Source organism: Peromyscus californicus, unplaced genomic scaffold, assembly GCF_007827085.1.
Source record: "Peromyscus californicus insignis strain IS unplaced genomic scaffold, ASM782708v3 Scaffold_6__1_contigs__length_162567912, whole genome shotgun sequence".
Classification (NCBI taxonomy): Eukaryota; Metazoa; Chordata; class Mammalia; order Rodentia; family Cricetidae; genus Peromyscus; species Peromyscus californicus.
In genome coordinates, this window is record NW_026294584.1 from 85,510,686 (window position 1) to 85,526,150 (window position 15,465).

The following is a 15,465-nucleotide window of genomic DNA, read 5'->3' on the forward strand; positions in this document are numbered from 1 at the left end:
CCAGAACTATAAAAAGATAAATCCCTCATAATCAAGCAACAGAGTTTGTGCTAATGTGTTACAGAAGGAACAGAAAGACAATACTGAGTTCTCCTTTGCATTGTCATATAAAGGTTTTTGATACCAAAAGACATAAGAGACATTAAACCCATTATATTTTGCTGAGCTCTGCAAACTTGTTCATCAGTGTTTCAGGGACACTGGCTCTCATTCAAAAGGGGGAAGTGGAAGTGTGCAGGTCCAGGGCTGTGTGTGGTGCAGGCAGCTGGTGAGACTCTCAGAGGAGGTTTTTGTTGGAGGATGAAGCACTGTGGGAGGAGTACTATAATGCTGCTGACAGTAATAATCTGAGATGTCTTCAGCCTGGACACTGCTGATGGTGAGAGTGAAATCGGTCCCAGACCCACTGCCCGTGAAGCGATCAGGGACCCCAGTGTGCCGAGTGGATGCTAAGTAGATCAGCAGTTTAGGAGATTGCCCTGGTTTCTGCTGGTACCAGGCCAAGTAGTTATACGAGCCTGAATTGAGACTCTGACTGGACTTGCAGCTGATGGTGACCTTCTCTCCTACTGACACAGCCAGGGAGGATGGAGACTGGGTCATCACAATATCTGCCCAAGCACCTACAATAAAGAATATCAAAGATCATGCATAATAAAAAAAAAACCTACAGAATCAATACAAATTAAATTGTTCATTTAATGTCCTCGTAATGCTATATTGTCAGAGTATTATTGCAAAAATATTATTACAGCCTGACACACATTGTAAATTTTTATATACAAAAGTGACTCTAAAAAGGTTATAATACTTTAAAATTTCTCACCAGACACCCAGAGCAACAGGGACATGAGGACCTGGGTCAGTGACTCCATCCTGCTTCCTCTGCTTGTCTGATGCAGCTCTGTTCTCACTGAAAAGGCCTGGTTTATAAATTCTGAGCAGCTGGTCTAGGCTGGAGGAGCCCATGCAAAGCAGTCAGCAAATACAAAAGCAGATGCCTGGGCAGTGTGTGAGAGCAGCTGGTGTCAATCAACATGCGAATATACTATCACAAAGAGCATGAGAAATCACTAAAAGATATTGGCTTACAGCTCTCCAACAGAAATCTACTAGGATCTCTAATAGATGCTTTGGTTAAAATCCAAGACATATTTAAATCATGTGACTTGTGCAGAAACATTAGGAGCGCTATCTCAGATTGACTGTCCTAGGGACATGATATGTTCAAAAAATTACAACAACAAATTAGGAAACATACATTAAGAAAATGTGCAATTAATGAAAGGAACAATGGAATGAAGAAAAGAGGAAAGCCAAAAACGAGAGAATTAATACTAATTATTTTCATTATCCCCCATCTCCAAAGCAATTCTTATAGTAAAGACAACAAACAGTGCCTCAGTTATTTGGGCTCCAGTTTCTGGGCCAAAAATTGAACAGAGATGCAAAGAGAAGTCCCTGAGGGCTTTGTAGAAATCCTGAGGACATTAATTTAAACCTGAAATCAGAGGAACTTTATTCTCAAAGCAAAGGTAAACCCCACAGAAACTAGCACGTATCCTCCCTACAACTTCAGGAAACAAAGATGGCTCTAAATTGGAGGGAATGAAAGGGAAACGAAAGAAACAAGATTTCTTCAAGAAGTCATGGCTGTAGACCAACACTGTTTATTCCAGAAATGCATATTCTAGAGTAATCTAGACATTAACAGCATTGGAACTGGGTTAAGATGGTCTTGCTGACACAGTGAATAGGGGAAAAAAACGTTCCCAGAGAGGGCACAGTCATCTTATATCAAGTAACAATTCTACAGACACCAATAGCCCTCACCATCAGAGATCATTGCCATCCAAAGGAAAAAAATGTTTGAGAATGAATGAAAATCAGTAATAATAACAGAAATCACAGAACCTGCTTGGATTTCAGTTTAGTGGACACTGAAAATTATATGTAAGAAGACAATTGTAAAGACAGTACTATGTATAAAGTACAAAAAAACCAGAAGAGTAAATACATAGATAATAAATAAATAAATAAATAAATAAATAAATAAATAAATAAATAAAATATCATGGCAAGGAGTCAAGATTCACATCTATAATCCCAGAACTGGGCAGACAGGAGCAGGAACATCATGAATTTGAGGCCAGCCTCGGGTACATAGCAAGTTCTAGGCCAGTCTAATCTATGCATGGAGACAATCTCTCCTAGACTTGCCCACACCTAGCCTCCAGCAATTCATTAAAACACTTCAGGTTTTTCTTCTCTTCCCTGCTTCCAAAGGAGAATTATGTCTCGCTTTCTTGTGATTCTCTGTAACAGCCTGTGTCTGTAATCTTGGGGAGTGGCTTTTGATCTGTGACCTCCTCTCTCCTATGGGTCTAAACAGAGTTGATGATTTTACAGTTTGTTCAATTTCTCCCTTTTTGTTAAAATGGAGTGGCCTCTTCTAGGAACCTCTCACATGAAGAACTAAAAGCTTCAAGGCTCTGTTCCATTCACTTTTCTGTATTACATGTACTGCCTCATTGATTTCTCAAACCAGGTTTGGAATATATAGCTGTCTGTACTCTGTAGGTGTGTTTATGTGTTTTGTGTGAGCTTAGTTGTTCCCATGGCTGCTGGACACTCAGAGTAAGGATAAGCCACAGTGTCTGATTTTCATGAGGCATTCAGACTCTTAAAAAAAAAACAACTTCTGAGTGTTGTATGATGTTTTGTTTCTGTTCTGACAATTAAAACTTGCCTGGAGATCAAAGAGCAGAGCTGGCCACAAGTTAACCATAGAGGTCAGGCAGTGGTGATACACACCTTTAATCCCAACACTTGGGAGGAGGAAGTAGGAAGATCAGGAGATCAACACCATGCTGGGCTACACAGGATTGAACCAGTCTAAAAGAGAAACAGAGTGAGGTGGTGGTGGCACAGACCTTTAATCCCAGAACTCAGAACTGAGGAGGTGGAGAGAGGAATACAAGACAGAGAGAGGCAGGAATATAAGGTGGGTAGAGACAGGATCTTGCCCATTCAGTCTGAGGATTCATAGAAGAGGGATGCCATTTATGTCTGAGATTTCATAGAGGAAAGAAATTTCTGGTGGCTGGCTGCTCACACCCAGTAGCTCAAGCCTGGCCAGTGTTGACACATTCACTTCCTGATGCCTGCAGAACCCGATGGACTTCCAAGTGATGGTGACTCTGTCTCCCAGAGATGTAGACAGGGAGGATAGAGTTTGTGTCATTTGGATGTCACATCTGCCACCTTCAATTAAAAGAACAAAACATAGACAAGTGAAATTTCTCAGTCTTCACAATTCAAAAGAGGATGGATAGACATCAGAGGCGAATGGGGCCCATAAAAGAAGTGAGGAAAGAAGAAATGCTGTTGAGTATGTATGTGGGGGGGGGGTCACACCTTAAGTATAATTTATAGACCCTAGATATTATAGAAATCTAAATTCTCATATGTATATGAGTCTTAATTAGGAAGTGGGGGCGGGGGAGCGTAGCAGAGCAAAACTAGAGAAAGAATGCACCAAGTAGGATGTAGAAAAGGGAAAGGATAAGAAGAGGGCAAATATTTTTCAAAATGTATGTTATATTTTAAAGGAATCGAAATACTTTTAAGACAATTAATATATTACAGCAAAATTTTTGATCAAACTAAAAAAACAGAAAGAGTGGAGGTACTAGTCACAATGTGAGAGTAGGGACCCCACTAAGATATGGAAAAAAAAAGAAGGTGTAGTGTCTTCCCAAGCCTCCATATGGAAATGTAGGGACTGGAGTGATGTCTCAGCAGCTAAGAGCACTGGCTGCTCTTCCTGAGTACCCAGGATCAATTCCTAGCAGCCATATAGCAGTTTACTACTATTTGTAACTCCAGTTCCAGGGACTCAATGCCCTCTTCAGGCTTCTGTGGGCACTGTATGCACAAGGTGCAAGACTACATACAGGCAGAACACCCATGCACATAAAAATTACATAATTAATATTAAAGCCTTCACCTGGGATTGCAGGCTGCCAGCATCTTACCTTCAGGCCATTGAGTCTTGTGTTAGACTTCTGGGTTGCAGTACTACAAAATGATGAATTTCCTTAGTTCAAGCCATAGTCTGTGGTAAATTGTTACAGAAGAAATAGCCACTTAAAGTGAGAACTTAAATACACTGTGCTCCAGCGGTCTAGGAGACAATGTGCTTATTAATTTTCTGGTGGATCTCACAAGTTTGTTCATCAATGTGCCAGGTTCACTGACTGTAAGGCAGATGAAGGAAGTGTCCGTGTCCCTGTGTGTGTGTGTGTGTGTGTGTGTGTGTGTGTGTGTGTGTGTGTGTGTGTGTGATGCAGGCAGCCGGTGAGACTCTCAGATGAGGTTTGTGTTGGAGGAGAGCTGTAATGCTGCTGACAGTAATAACATTCAGGGCTTCAGAATAGACAGCAATGATGGTGAGAGTGAAATATATCCTAGATCCACTGCCAGTAAACTTATCAGGAACTCAAGACGCCTAAGAGACCAGCAGTTTGGAAGACTGCCCTGGTTTATTGCTGGTACCAGGTCAAGTGGTTCTTCTGGGTAGACCTTTGAAACAGATTCTGACTGGACTACAGTTGATGGAAACTCTCTCTCCTGCTGACACAGCCATAGAGTTTGGAGACTAAGTCATCATAATATCACCATAGTCACATGCAACTGAGAAGAGATGAATGTGATACATACACATTAGAGATTTCATGACACAATCACTGATATTTAAAATGTTCCTGCTCTACTACAAATAAAGCAATCTACGAGTCTACTCAAACTTGAGAACCTAAAATTTCTCCCATCTTTCACTCTATCTCATCACTTAATTCATTGTTTCCTTTGAATACCTGAATCTTATGTCGTTAAAAGGGTGTGACAATGTCTTCAGCACTGTCTATGCTGTGGCTACAGTCATCATTTCCTGACTGTCCTTTACAGGCAGAAAGGTCTGTTTAATTGCTGTTTTGCTACATTTCGCTATTTAATACTTATTTCCTTTTTTGGTTGCCTGACATAGAACATGAAATTAGGACTATGAACCATTCTTTATTTTGTGAAGACTCACTGCTCAATTTCCCATTTGAGTGCTGATTTAGTGTAACCCACTAGTTTTCATGCCACATACTTATATTTTCAATCAGATTCAAATGTTATCTTATTATATTGGTCTGTGAGTTATTTGAAAACAGATAGGGAGTGACCAAATATTGGAAAATTTTTCAGATATATTTATTTATAGCTTCATGATGTTGTATGTCAATATTGTTTAATGTGTAAATGTGACCAAATGCACATACTATATGTCACTGTTTCAAGAAAGACTCATTGGGATTTTGAAAACAATACTTGTATTGCTGTGTTTAGAAATACAGTTCAACCAACTTCTCTTAGGCCAGGCTGATTAGAAGTAGTATCAAAATATTCTACATCCTTCATGACTTCCAGACTACATGTGTTGTGGTTTGAAAGAAAATGCACGGCCCAAAGGGAGTGGCATTATTAGGAGATGTAGTCCTATTGGAGTAGGTGTGGCCTTGGTAGAGGAAGTATGTCACCGAGGGGGTAGGCCCTGAGGTTTGATATATGCTCCAGCCATGTCCAGGTTCTCAGACTGCTTCCTGTTTCTTTAGGATCAAGATGTAAGGACTCAGCTCCAGCACAATGTCTGTCTGCATGCTTCCTGCCATGACAATAATGGACTAAATCTCTGGAAATTTAAGCCACCCCAATGAAATGTTTTTACTTTATAGGAGTTGCTGTGGTCATAGTGTAGCAATAGAAACCCTAACTAAGACAGAAGTGGGTACCAGGGACTGGGATATGCTTTTGTTTGAAGGACCTTGGAACTGTGTCTTAGAAAAGTAGTTGAACAGTTTAAGTGCTGCCTAAGGGGTCATCTAGTAAGAACATGGAAGACAGTGGTGCTAGGTGTGATTTCAATGGTGGGGGGATGGCTCCAGGGGTTTCACAGAAGAAGTTTAGTATGTTACCTAAGAGACTGCCCTTGTGAAATTTTGATGAACAATGAGGCTGCTTTTTTGCCTTTGTCTGAAGAGTCTGCCTGAGGCTGAAGTGAATATTTGAATTAAATCCCTTGACAAAAGAAATCACAGAACAGCCTTGTATAGACTCTGCCATGTGCTTATTAGTGGTAACTCTAATGAACAATTATAATAAAAAGGAGCAAGCTGAGCGAGAAAAATACACAATGTAGAACAATTTCAGGAGAAAAGAAGCACCAGGAAGTAAAATGGAGTTAAGCCCTGTGTTCAAGGAGATAAACAGATTAAGAAATGGAATAAAAGGAGTGGTGACCTCAGAGCAAGATCCTACCCAGCTAAGTTTCCAACTTATGAATGGAATTAAAAGGAAAGCTTAGAGCCAGGTGTGGTCACCTTTAATCCCAGCACTGGGAAAGCAGAGGCAGGCAGATCTCTGAGTTTGAGACCAGACTGGTCTACAGAGCAAGTTCCAGGACAGCCAAGCTTAGGCAGTGAAGGAAACCACAGAAACCAGAAAGCTGGTGAAGATGTAAATGAATGAGGGGGCCATGTTCCAGCCCCAGCAAGCAGCAGAACTTGGCGGTGGCTTTGGCTGTGTGGTTCTGGCTTTAAAGGCAAAGAGAGAAGAAATGGGTTATGGAGTATTCCTCTGAGACTAAGAAAAGCTGCTGAGCCAGGCATGTGTCAGGGTGTCCCTGAATGGTAGCCTAGTTTAGAGGCCATTGCTTGAAGCTGTGAGGTTGATTTCCTTGGAAACCCCAAGATGTTGGAGATGCCAGAGTAGTGGGACATCTGCTGAGGAAAGCTGCTAGCAGGGAGTGGAACCAGTCCAAGAGAAAGAAGGGTGTTGCAGTCACAAAGCTGAAAGAAGTTGGAGATCTGAAGAGTGTTTTGACATTAGACATGGAGATACAGAGTTTGGAGTTTGCCAAGCTGGTTTTCAGTCTTGCTTTGGTCCAGTATCTCCTCCCTATGCTCCCTTTCCTTCATTTTGGAATGGCAATGTATATCCTGTGCCATTATATATTGGAAGTATGTGATCTGTTTTTTGACTTTGATTTTATAGGGCATTATAGTTAAGAGATTGCATGAATCTCAGAAGAGACTTCAAACTTTGAACTTTAAAACATTGTTGAGACTTATAGACTCTGAGGCCTTTTGAAGTTGGAATTAATACAGTTTTTGCATTACGATATGGCTACAAGACTTTGGGGGCCAGGAAGTGGAATGTGGCAATTCGAAAGAATATGGCTCCCAAAGGAAGTAAGACTATTAGAAGGTGTGGATCTATTAGAGTAAGTGTGGCCTTGGTGAAGAAAGTGTGTTACTGTGGGTTTGGTCTTTGAGGTCTCATATATGCTTAAGACACTCCCAATGTATCAGACCACTTCCTGTTGCCTTTGGATCATGATGTAAGAATGCTCAGCTCCAGCACCATGTCTACCTGCATGCTACATTGCTTCCTGCCATGACAATAAGAGACTAAACCTCTGAAATATATGTTAGTCACCCCATTAAATGTTTTCCCTTGTAAGAGTTGCTGTGGTCATGATGTCTCTTCACAGTGACAGAAACCCTAACCCTGACAGCATGTGTGGTCAGTAACTGGGAAAGTCATTGGGCAGGATGGATCAGGCTTTTAATTCTGGCACATGAGTGAGTAGCTGAGTCAGGATATTTGCAAAGTCAAGGTGAACTTGGGAAACAAAGTGAGACCCTATTTTTAAATGAAAACAAATAAATCAAGGCCTGGTAAAAGAGTTTGTTAATAGAACATAGGTCTGGCATGTATGATACCCATTTACAGTTGTAAAAATGATATAGAGAAACAGGTTTAACTCCCCCAGGTTTGTTAATTCCATGATATTACCTTAACACTTATTTCAGCCATGTTGAGAACTGCATGAATATGGAAATGACTATGTTTCCTATTAAATCCACCACTTCATTATTATGTAAAACCCTCCTTTATTCCAGGCATCTGCATATTCTCCACTCCTCCCCTTTTCTCTCTTTATCTTTCTCTCTCTTTCTCTCACTCTCTTTTTCTGTATCTTTCCAACCAAAATTCCAAACAAACAAATTTAAAAATAACTACACAAAAAAGTGCTGTATGGATGTTCTTCTGTAAAAATTATGAGAATTTTGGAATCACTTTGAAATCTCAATTATATCATGCTTTCAAGCAATAGTGCTTTTTACATTGTGTTCCTTAGCAAGAAGACAAAGCAACTGAATTTTATTCAGTAGTGGAAAGATATGGCTTTCTCTTGGTTTCAAAGGGAATTTACAACACTAAGTGGACCTAAGCCAAATTATAAATGTCATCAAGAGCTAAAACGCTGAGACATATGAGCATGGAATGCAGATCATTGTGAATAAGCAGGTTCTCCCCATACACTAGTCCAAAAGCCAATTATGAGCCAACAAGATACCCTAAAGACAGAGCAATTGTCCAACTGGGACATATTCAGAGTGGGGAGCAGCTAGTCATCCAACCACCACTTTTTCTGTTCTCATCACTGGAAGTTTCAACTGATGAACCCAGGTTATTCTTTCAAAAGTTCTAATGTGTCTAAGAGACTGGAGTGATTACTAACTAATGTTAGATTGGTTATGAAAACATAAAGTCAAAACTATTACCATAAAATATCTTAGTGGTTAAAAATATAAAGTGTCAACTGAAAAATCTAGTGAAACAGTCTACTTTATGGTCATGAACAAACGCATCAACTATCATAAAAGTTTTACAAATATTATATAGTCTTTGCAACAGAGAGAAACCATAGTAGAAAGCTATAACCAGTTGAAATCTGAGTTGTCAAGCCCAGTCCCAATGGATACACCTACAGAATAACTCCCTCACCCAAAATTAAGAGTGGTCAGAGTGATTGTAAGAGCCAGAGGTTCAGGAAGTTTTTTCCTATGAGACTGTATCTCCTAGTGTGGTCAGAAGACATGCCTATAAAGTCTTCCCAGAATATCTGCCTAAACACAAACTGAACAAGGACAGCAATAGACATGCTAAAGTGAATAGGGAAAGATCTTAAGGCCTCAGTCCTATACAAAGAACCAGAGGCTACTAAGGAGTGCAGAGTGTGGAAGAGTCTTCTCCAGGAAGACCATCCAACACCCAGTGCTCATTCTGAAAACATACATACAATAACACTACACAGACTGAGCGGGTTGTATTCAGAAATATATGTGTATACAAATATACATATATGTATACAACAACCATTAGTGAAAAGAGATGCCATGAATTTGAAACAGAGCAAGGAGTGGTATACGGGAAGGATTAGAGGGAGAAAAGGGGAAAGTAAAATGATGGAACTACATTACAATCTCCAAAAACAAAAGAAGTAATAAACATTTTGAAAACTACTATATACTACAATAATTGACCTATTAGTTGCATATGACATTATGTATTGTCATATACTTATTTATATATATTTTGATTTTACAAAATTGTATCTTTTGAAGTGAACAAAATTCTAGGCAAGATCTCTGAAGAAAGAAATTAAATTACACAAACTGACTTTGAATAATGGGTACCCAAATTAATGCCCAAGATTTTGCCTTTTTCCTTCAATGTGTGTGTGTGTGTATGTGTGTTGTGTGTTTATAAAAATGAAATTAGACCCATATTTATCACCTTCCACAAAACTAACTTCAAATAGATCAAAGTCCTAAATTCAAAAATTAAAAAACAGAAACTTATACAAGAAAGTATAGGCAGATTTCTATATGGTATCAGCACAGGAAAGAACTTCTGAATAGAAATTCATTTACCCAAGAATCAAAGCCAATTATTAACCAGTGGAACTTCATTAAAACTAAAAGGCTCTCAGACAGTTAAAGACAATCAATTGGGTTAAGAGGAAACCCAAAGATTAGGATGAATATTTGCCAGGTAATATCTAAGAGAGAAATAATATCCAGAATATACAAAGAGTTCAAAAAACAAAGAATAAAGATAAAGCAAACAAACAGCATAGTTCATTCAAAAAATTAGCTTGTGATCTGAAAAGATATCACAAAATAGAACAGAAATAAAAATAACTGAGATATATCTTTAATAATTTGTCATTCCTAGCAATTAGTGATAGAATTAAAATAACTTTGAGATTTCATATTATCCCAGTGAGAATGGCAAAGATCAATGGAAAAACTGAAACAAATGCTGGGAAGGATGAAAAGAAAAGATAAATCTCATTCTCTGTTGGGGAACTGTAAACCAATCTAGTCACTCCAGAAATCTACATAGAGAATCAAATAAAGCTACAAAATAAATATGACAAAACTACTCCATTTCTTCCATATGCCTCAAAGACTCAATCAACAGCCTACTCCACAGATACTCGAACGTTCAGTCATATTCATTGGAAACAACCTAAGAGTCCCACAATGGATGAATGGATAATTAAAATGTTGCACATATACATTATGGAATATTATTCAACTATAAAGAAAAAAGTCATTTGAACATAATGAATGGAACTAGAAAAGATCATATTGGATGAGGTAACCGAGAACCTGAGAGACAAACATCATATGTTCTTCCTCATCAGAAACTCCTAGCTCCAAATCCACATTCAAGTGTATAACCTGGAGTAACTGCAGAAACCAAAAACGTATAAAGAAATCATTGTGGGGGAAGAGAAGCAATAGATAAGGGAATGGAAGGGTAAAAGTGATCTGAAGTGGAAAATACGGGCTGTAATTAAGTAGAGAGTGGGAGAAATATAGTAAAAGGAGATTGAAGAGTAAAGTAACTGTATAGATGTCTGAAATGTGTAGGCAATCATATATATTATTAACTATTTAATTGAAAATTCCTATAGTACATATAACTCTGTATATGTGTAGACCATATACATACGTATATAATATTTTAATGAAATTTCTCATTTATGCTGACAGTGTTCTCCCCAAGAGCCATAGACTAGCAAAGAAAGAAAAAGGAAAAAAAGAAAAATATCAGCCATGAAACACTGTCTTTTGAGTTGTTGCTCAGCGTTGTTCAAGAGACTCCCAAAACTTTTAGGCTATTGCTGTTGCCCTTGATCTTCACCCAGAGGCAGAAGAAGGTAAGTCCCTATTATACTTTGGACAGAAGATCCAGAGGACCCAAGCTGGATATGGCATGTATGCACACTCTCTGAAGACTAGCTTTAGGCAACATAGAAGCTTCCAAAGCAGGAAAGCAACCAATAATCCTTCCCAGCTATGATGCCTATGAACCACAATAATGACAACCATGGCACAATAACCCTACAATTACAGTAATCATACACATATCCTGAGAGTAACCAATAGTTCTCTGACCAAACTTAAAGCCTGTTCAACAAGAAAAACATTGTCCCTGGTACTGGAAAACTATCGAACTACTTGGTGCTAGTGAAGTCACGGGTACTGGAGGAGAACCTACAACTATCACTTTACTAAGGCAGCATAATCACTAACTACATTATTATTGTCTTTATACCCAAAGATCAGCACAGTTCTCACTCCTCATCAGGGAAACTACTCTTTGAAACATATGAAGATTAGTACAGAAAACCACAATAGATCAAAATACAGACTTGAGGAGTTTAGTGACAAGTGATACACCTAAAACACAACTCTTACACCTAAGGCCTAGGGATCGTTTAGGAAGAGGAGTTGAAAAGATTGTATGAGTCAGAAAAAACAGCAAGTTTTCTGTAAGGTTGTGTCTGCTATAAATGCCAGACATGTAGCTACACACATGAAGCCTCACCAACATGTCTGTCTAAACATGAACTGAACAAGAATGACACCAATAGACATTAATGTGAAAAGGAGAAAGCTCAGGAGGCATCAACCCTAACATAGAACTACAGGTAACTAAGGAATGCTGAGATTAAGAGAAATAGACTTCCTCAGGGAAGAGTATACTAACTGGTTATCCAGTATCAAATGGCTAACCCTGAAAATGTATGCATACAAGTCATATTATATGGATGGATTGGGCTGCATTTATATATTATATTTAGAAATATATTTATATATGTATACAAATGAGTACATATATAACAATTCAAAGAGATTGTGAATTTTAAAGAGACCAAGAGAGGTATGTGGGAAGGGTTGGTGAAAATTGGAGATACTCGTAAGGAATGTCTCTGATGCTGGTCTTGGAATAAGGGGAACCCCATTTAGGTTTTCTCTGTCTAAACATGAGAGGACCTTCTCACGCAACTCCAGGAGATCTCAGGCATGGGCTTGTAGGCAAATGAGCTGTTGCAACAATAGAAATTCATTAGTTGGTTAAAAAAATACAAATGCATCAGTGTCATGAGAAACTCGGAGATCTATACAGCCATCACCTTCCCCACTGAGCTCACTGCCAGGGAGATGCTGAACCTTTTAACTTAACCTGAATCAGACATGCCTCTGTTCTTTTTCGGCCACAGGAGTTTTCCTAAAAGCATCCATAGTCAAATGATCAGTGTTGAATGCTATTCTACAAAACTCAAGTAGGAACTGATTGGAAGGCCATGATCTGTCCCTTCTGACTTCCTGACCATGTTCCATAACCACTGAAGGAGCTCTGAGCAAGGACAGGAGAAAACCAATAGCAAGCTAAATGAACCTAATCTCATAGCTCAGCAGCCTGCACTCATGGTTAAGACAGCAACATTTCAAGCTCCCAAAACAGACATTTCCTTTGATGTGTGTCAACAAAATGTTCAAATTGTTATCTTATTCTAACATAAAGTACACTTTCCATCTCTCTTATAATTCATGTTGGAGATTCTTATTCTCCTCTTCTACATATATTTCAAAATGATTCCACTTGCATGTCCTTCCACTGCTTTTTTTTATATTATAGTTCATTTCCACAATGTGAAAAGCTGCCCATGTGAAATAAATACTTGGTTCCAAAATTATGGCTCCAAGGATTCAAAGTGAGCGGATCATGAGTGCTCTGACTCAATTACTAGATGTATCCATTGCTGTGTCATAATTAAATGGCATTATCGGGAGCTTGCGGAAAGTATGAAGTCAGTGCTAACTGAGGAACTAGAGGAATGCTTCTAAAGACTGTGTCCAGTCCCTGGCTTCCTCCTACCTCCCTTGGCTTCTCAGCTGCCATAAGGTAAGCATCTTTCCCCTCTCATGCCCTTCTGCCATGGTATTCAACCTCAGCCTGGCATAGCTGTGTTTCTAGGCACAACCACATCATGAGTGTTTGGAGACATTAATTCCCAAGTACATATCTTTAAGGTCTTTGGAGATCTCCAGCAATTTCATGTAGTCTGTAACGCACTTGCTCCCTGCTGTTGTTGCTCAATAAGTTTCTTAATCAGAGCGCTGATGAGATTAGTCTGCTAATTCTTTACACAGGAGCACAAAGGATTGTCCTCTAAAACCACTAAATTCTATTATTCGATATGTGATGGAAAGACTGGAGAGCAGCACATGCTAACACAACATTACATCCAACATTAGAATGCAGAGAGGGTACCTGACCTCCACAGTTGGAAAGCAGATGAGGGGTCTTCAGAGGGAGATGTGGCCCCAGAAACATGGGCAACAAATATCACATTTTCATTCCTTTGTGGATCCTAAATATGTTGTGTGTTAAGTCTGTGTGTGCACATATATAAGTGTGTATGTATATGTATCTCTTTATGCATGCATGATCTTATATGTGCATGCTTGTGTGTATTTGTGTATGTGGATATGTGTGTGGTATATGTGTACAAATGTGTGTATGTACTTATGTATATATGTATGTCTCTGATAAAAATACAAGACATTACATGGATAATGTAAAAATGTGTAACAGCAGGAAAGGGAAGAAGAAATGAGGAAGATCAATAGATATGGTCAAAATTATAGTGTACTTGAAAGACACTGCTTTTATGGTGTTTGTTTTCAATGAATATACATTAATAAAGAAAATTAATGTGAAGCAAGATTGCTCAGAGAGCAAAGACTCTTGCCACAAAGCTTTATGTCAGACCTGAGATTTATCCCCAGAACCCATATCACAAAAAGAAAGACTCATGTCCAAGTTGTCCTCTGCCTGTACTTGTGCACCTACACACATATAAACATGCATGCTTGCATGCACAAAAAATGTAATTAACTAAAATGTAATTTAAAATTAAGATAATTTATAAAAATGGAAAGAAAAAACTTGAAAAATATTCAGCAGTAAAGAAGTAGAAAGTCCTATAGAAGCTAAAAACAAAAGAAATTTTCCTAGAGCAGCAAGCTGAAGTGAATTTTGCCTACATCATCACTTCAGCCAATAGAGTCATATGTTGGACACCAGAACTCGAGTACCATAAAAATACTAATCTCTAATATTGAAGCAACAGAATTTGTGGTAATGTATTACAGAAGGACAGAAAGATAATACTGGGTTCTTTCCTGCATTTTTCCGTATATAAGTTTTTCATACCGAAAGACATAAGAGACATTGAACCCATGATGTTTTACTTGGCTCAGCAAACTTTCACATCAGGGCTTCAGGCACACCAGCTCTCAGGCAGAAGGGGGAAGTGCACACATCCAGGGCTGTGTGTGGTGCAGGCAGCTGGTGAGACTCTCAGCTGACGCACTGTGGGAGGATAACTGTGTAGCTGCAGACAGTAGTAATCTGCCAGGTCCTCAGCCTGGACACTGCTGATGGTGAGAGTGAAATCTGTCTCAGACCCACTGCCTGTAAAGCGATCAGGGACCCTAGTGTCCCGAGTGGATGCCCAGTAGATCAGACGTTTAGGAGCCTGTCCTGGTTTCTGCTGGTACCAGTACAAGTAGTTCTTGTTATTGCTGCCATACAGACTCTGACTGGACTTGCAGTTGATGGTGACCTTTTCTCCTGCTGACACAGCCAGGGAGGATGGAGACTGGGTCATCAAGATGTCCCCACAGATACCTGTGATCATGAAAGGACACTGAATAACACAGAAACACAAACACACATTATGACAGTTAATTTGTCATTTAATGTCCTTATAATTTCATATTGTCAAAGTATTATTATGTAAGAAATATTATGCCCTGACCCTGAAATAATTATAATATTTTTTAATTTCTCACCAGACACCCAGAGCAGCAGGGACATGAGAACTTGATTTTGTGACTCCATCTTGCTCCCCCTGCTATATGATGCAGTTCTCACTGGAAAGCCCTGGTTTATAAATTCTGAGCAGCTGGGCTGGGCTGGAAGGGCTCATGCAGAGCAGTCAGCAAATACAAAAGCAAATGCCTAGGGAGTTTGTGTGACAGCAGCTGGTGTCAATAAACAGGCAAAAATACCATCACAGAGAGCATGAGCAATCACTGAAAGGGATCCATTTACAGCATTTCCAAGAAAAATCTACTAGGTGCTCTAATAACAGCTGTGGGTTAAAATCCAAGACATATTTAAATCAGGAATGTGAGGAGTGCT

General features: G+C 39.1%; 2 gene segments (V, D, J or C); both read right to left on the bottom strand.

The window, feature by feature from the left end:
* Window positions 1-207: 207 nt before the first annotated feature.
* On the bottom strand, window positions 208-875 carry LOC128099676 (immunoglobulin kappa variable 4-1-like). The segment is given in 2 exon segments: window positions 208-623; window positions 827-875. Coding segments are annotated over 2 exon segments (465 nt in total).
* A 13,664-nt stretch (window positions 876-14,539) lies between these two features.
* Window positions 14,540-15,162, bottom strand: LOC128099677 (immunoglobulin kappa variable 4-1-like). The segment is given in 2 exon segments: window positions 14,540-14,949; window positions 15,114-15,162. Coding segments are annotated over 2 exon segments (459 nt in total).
* Between the last annotated feature and the right edge of the window lie 303 nt (window positions 15,163-15,465).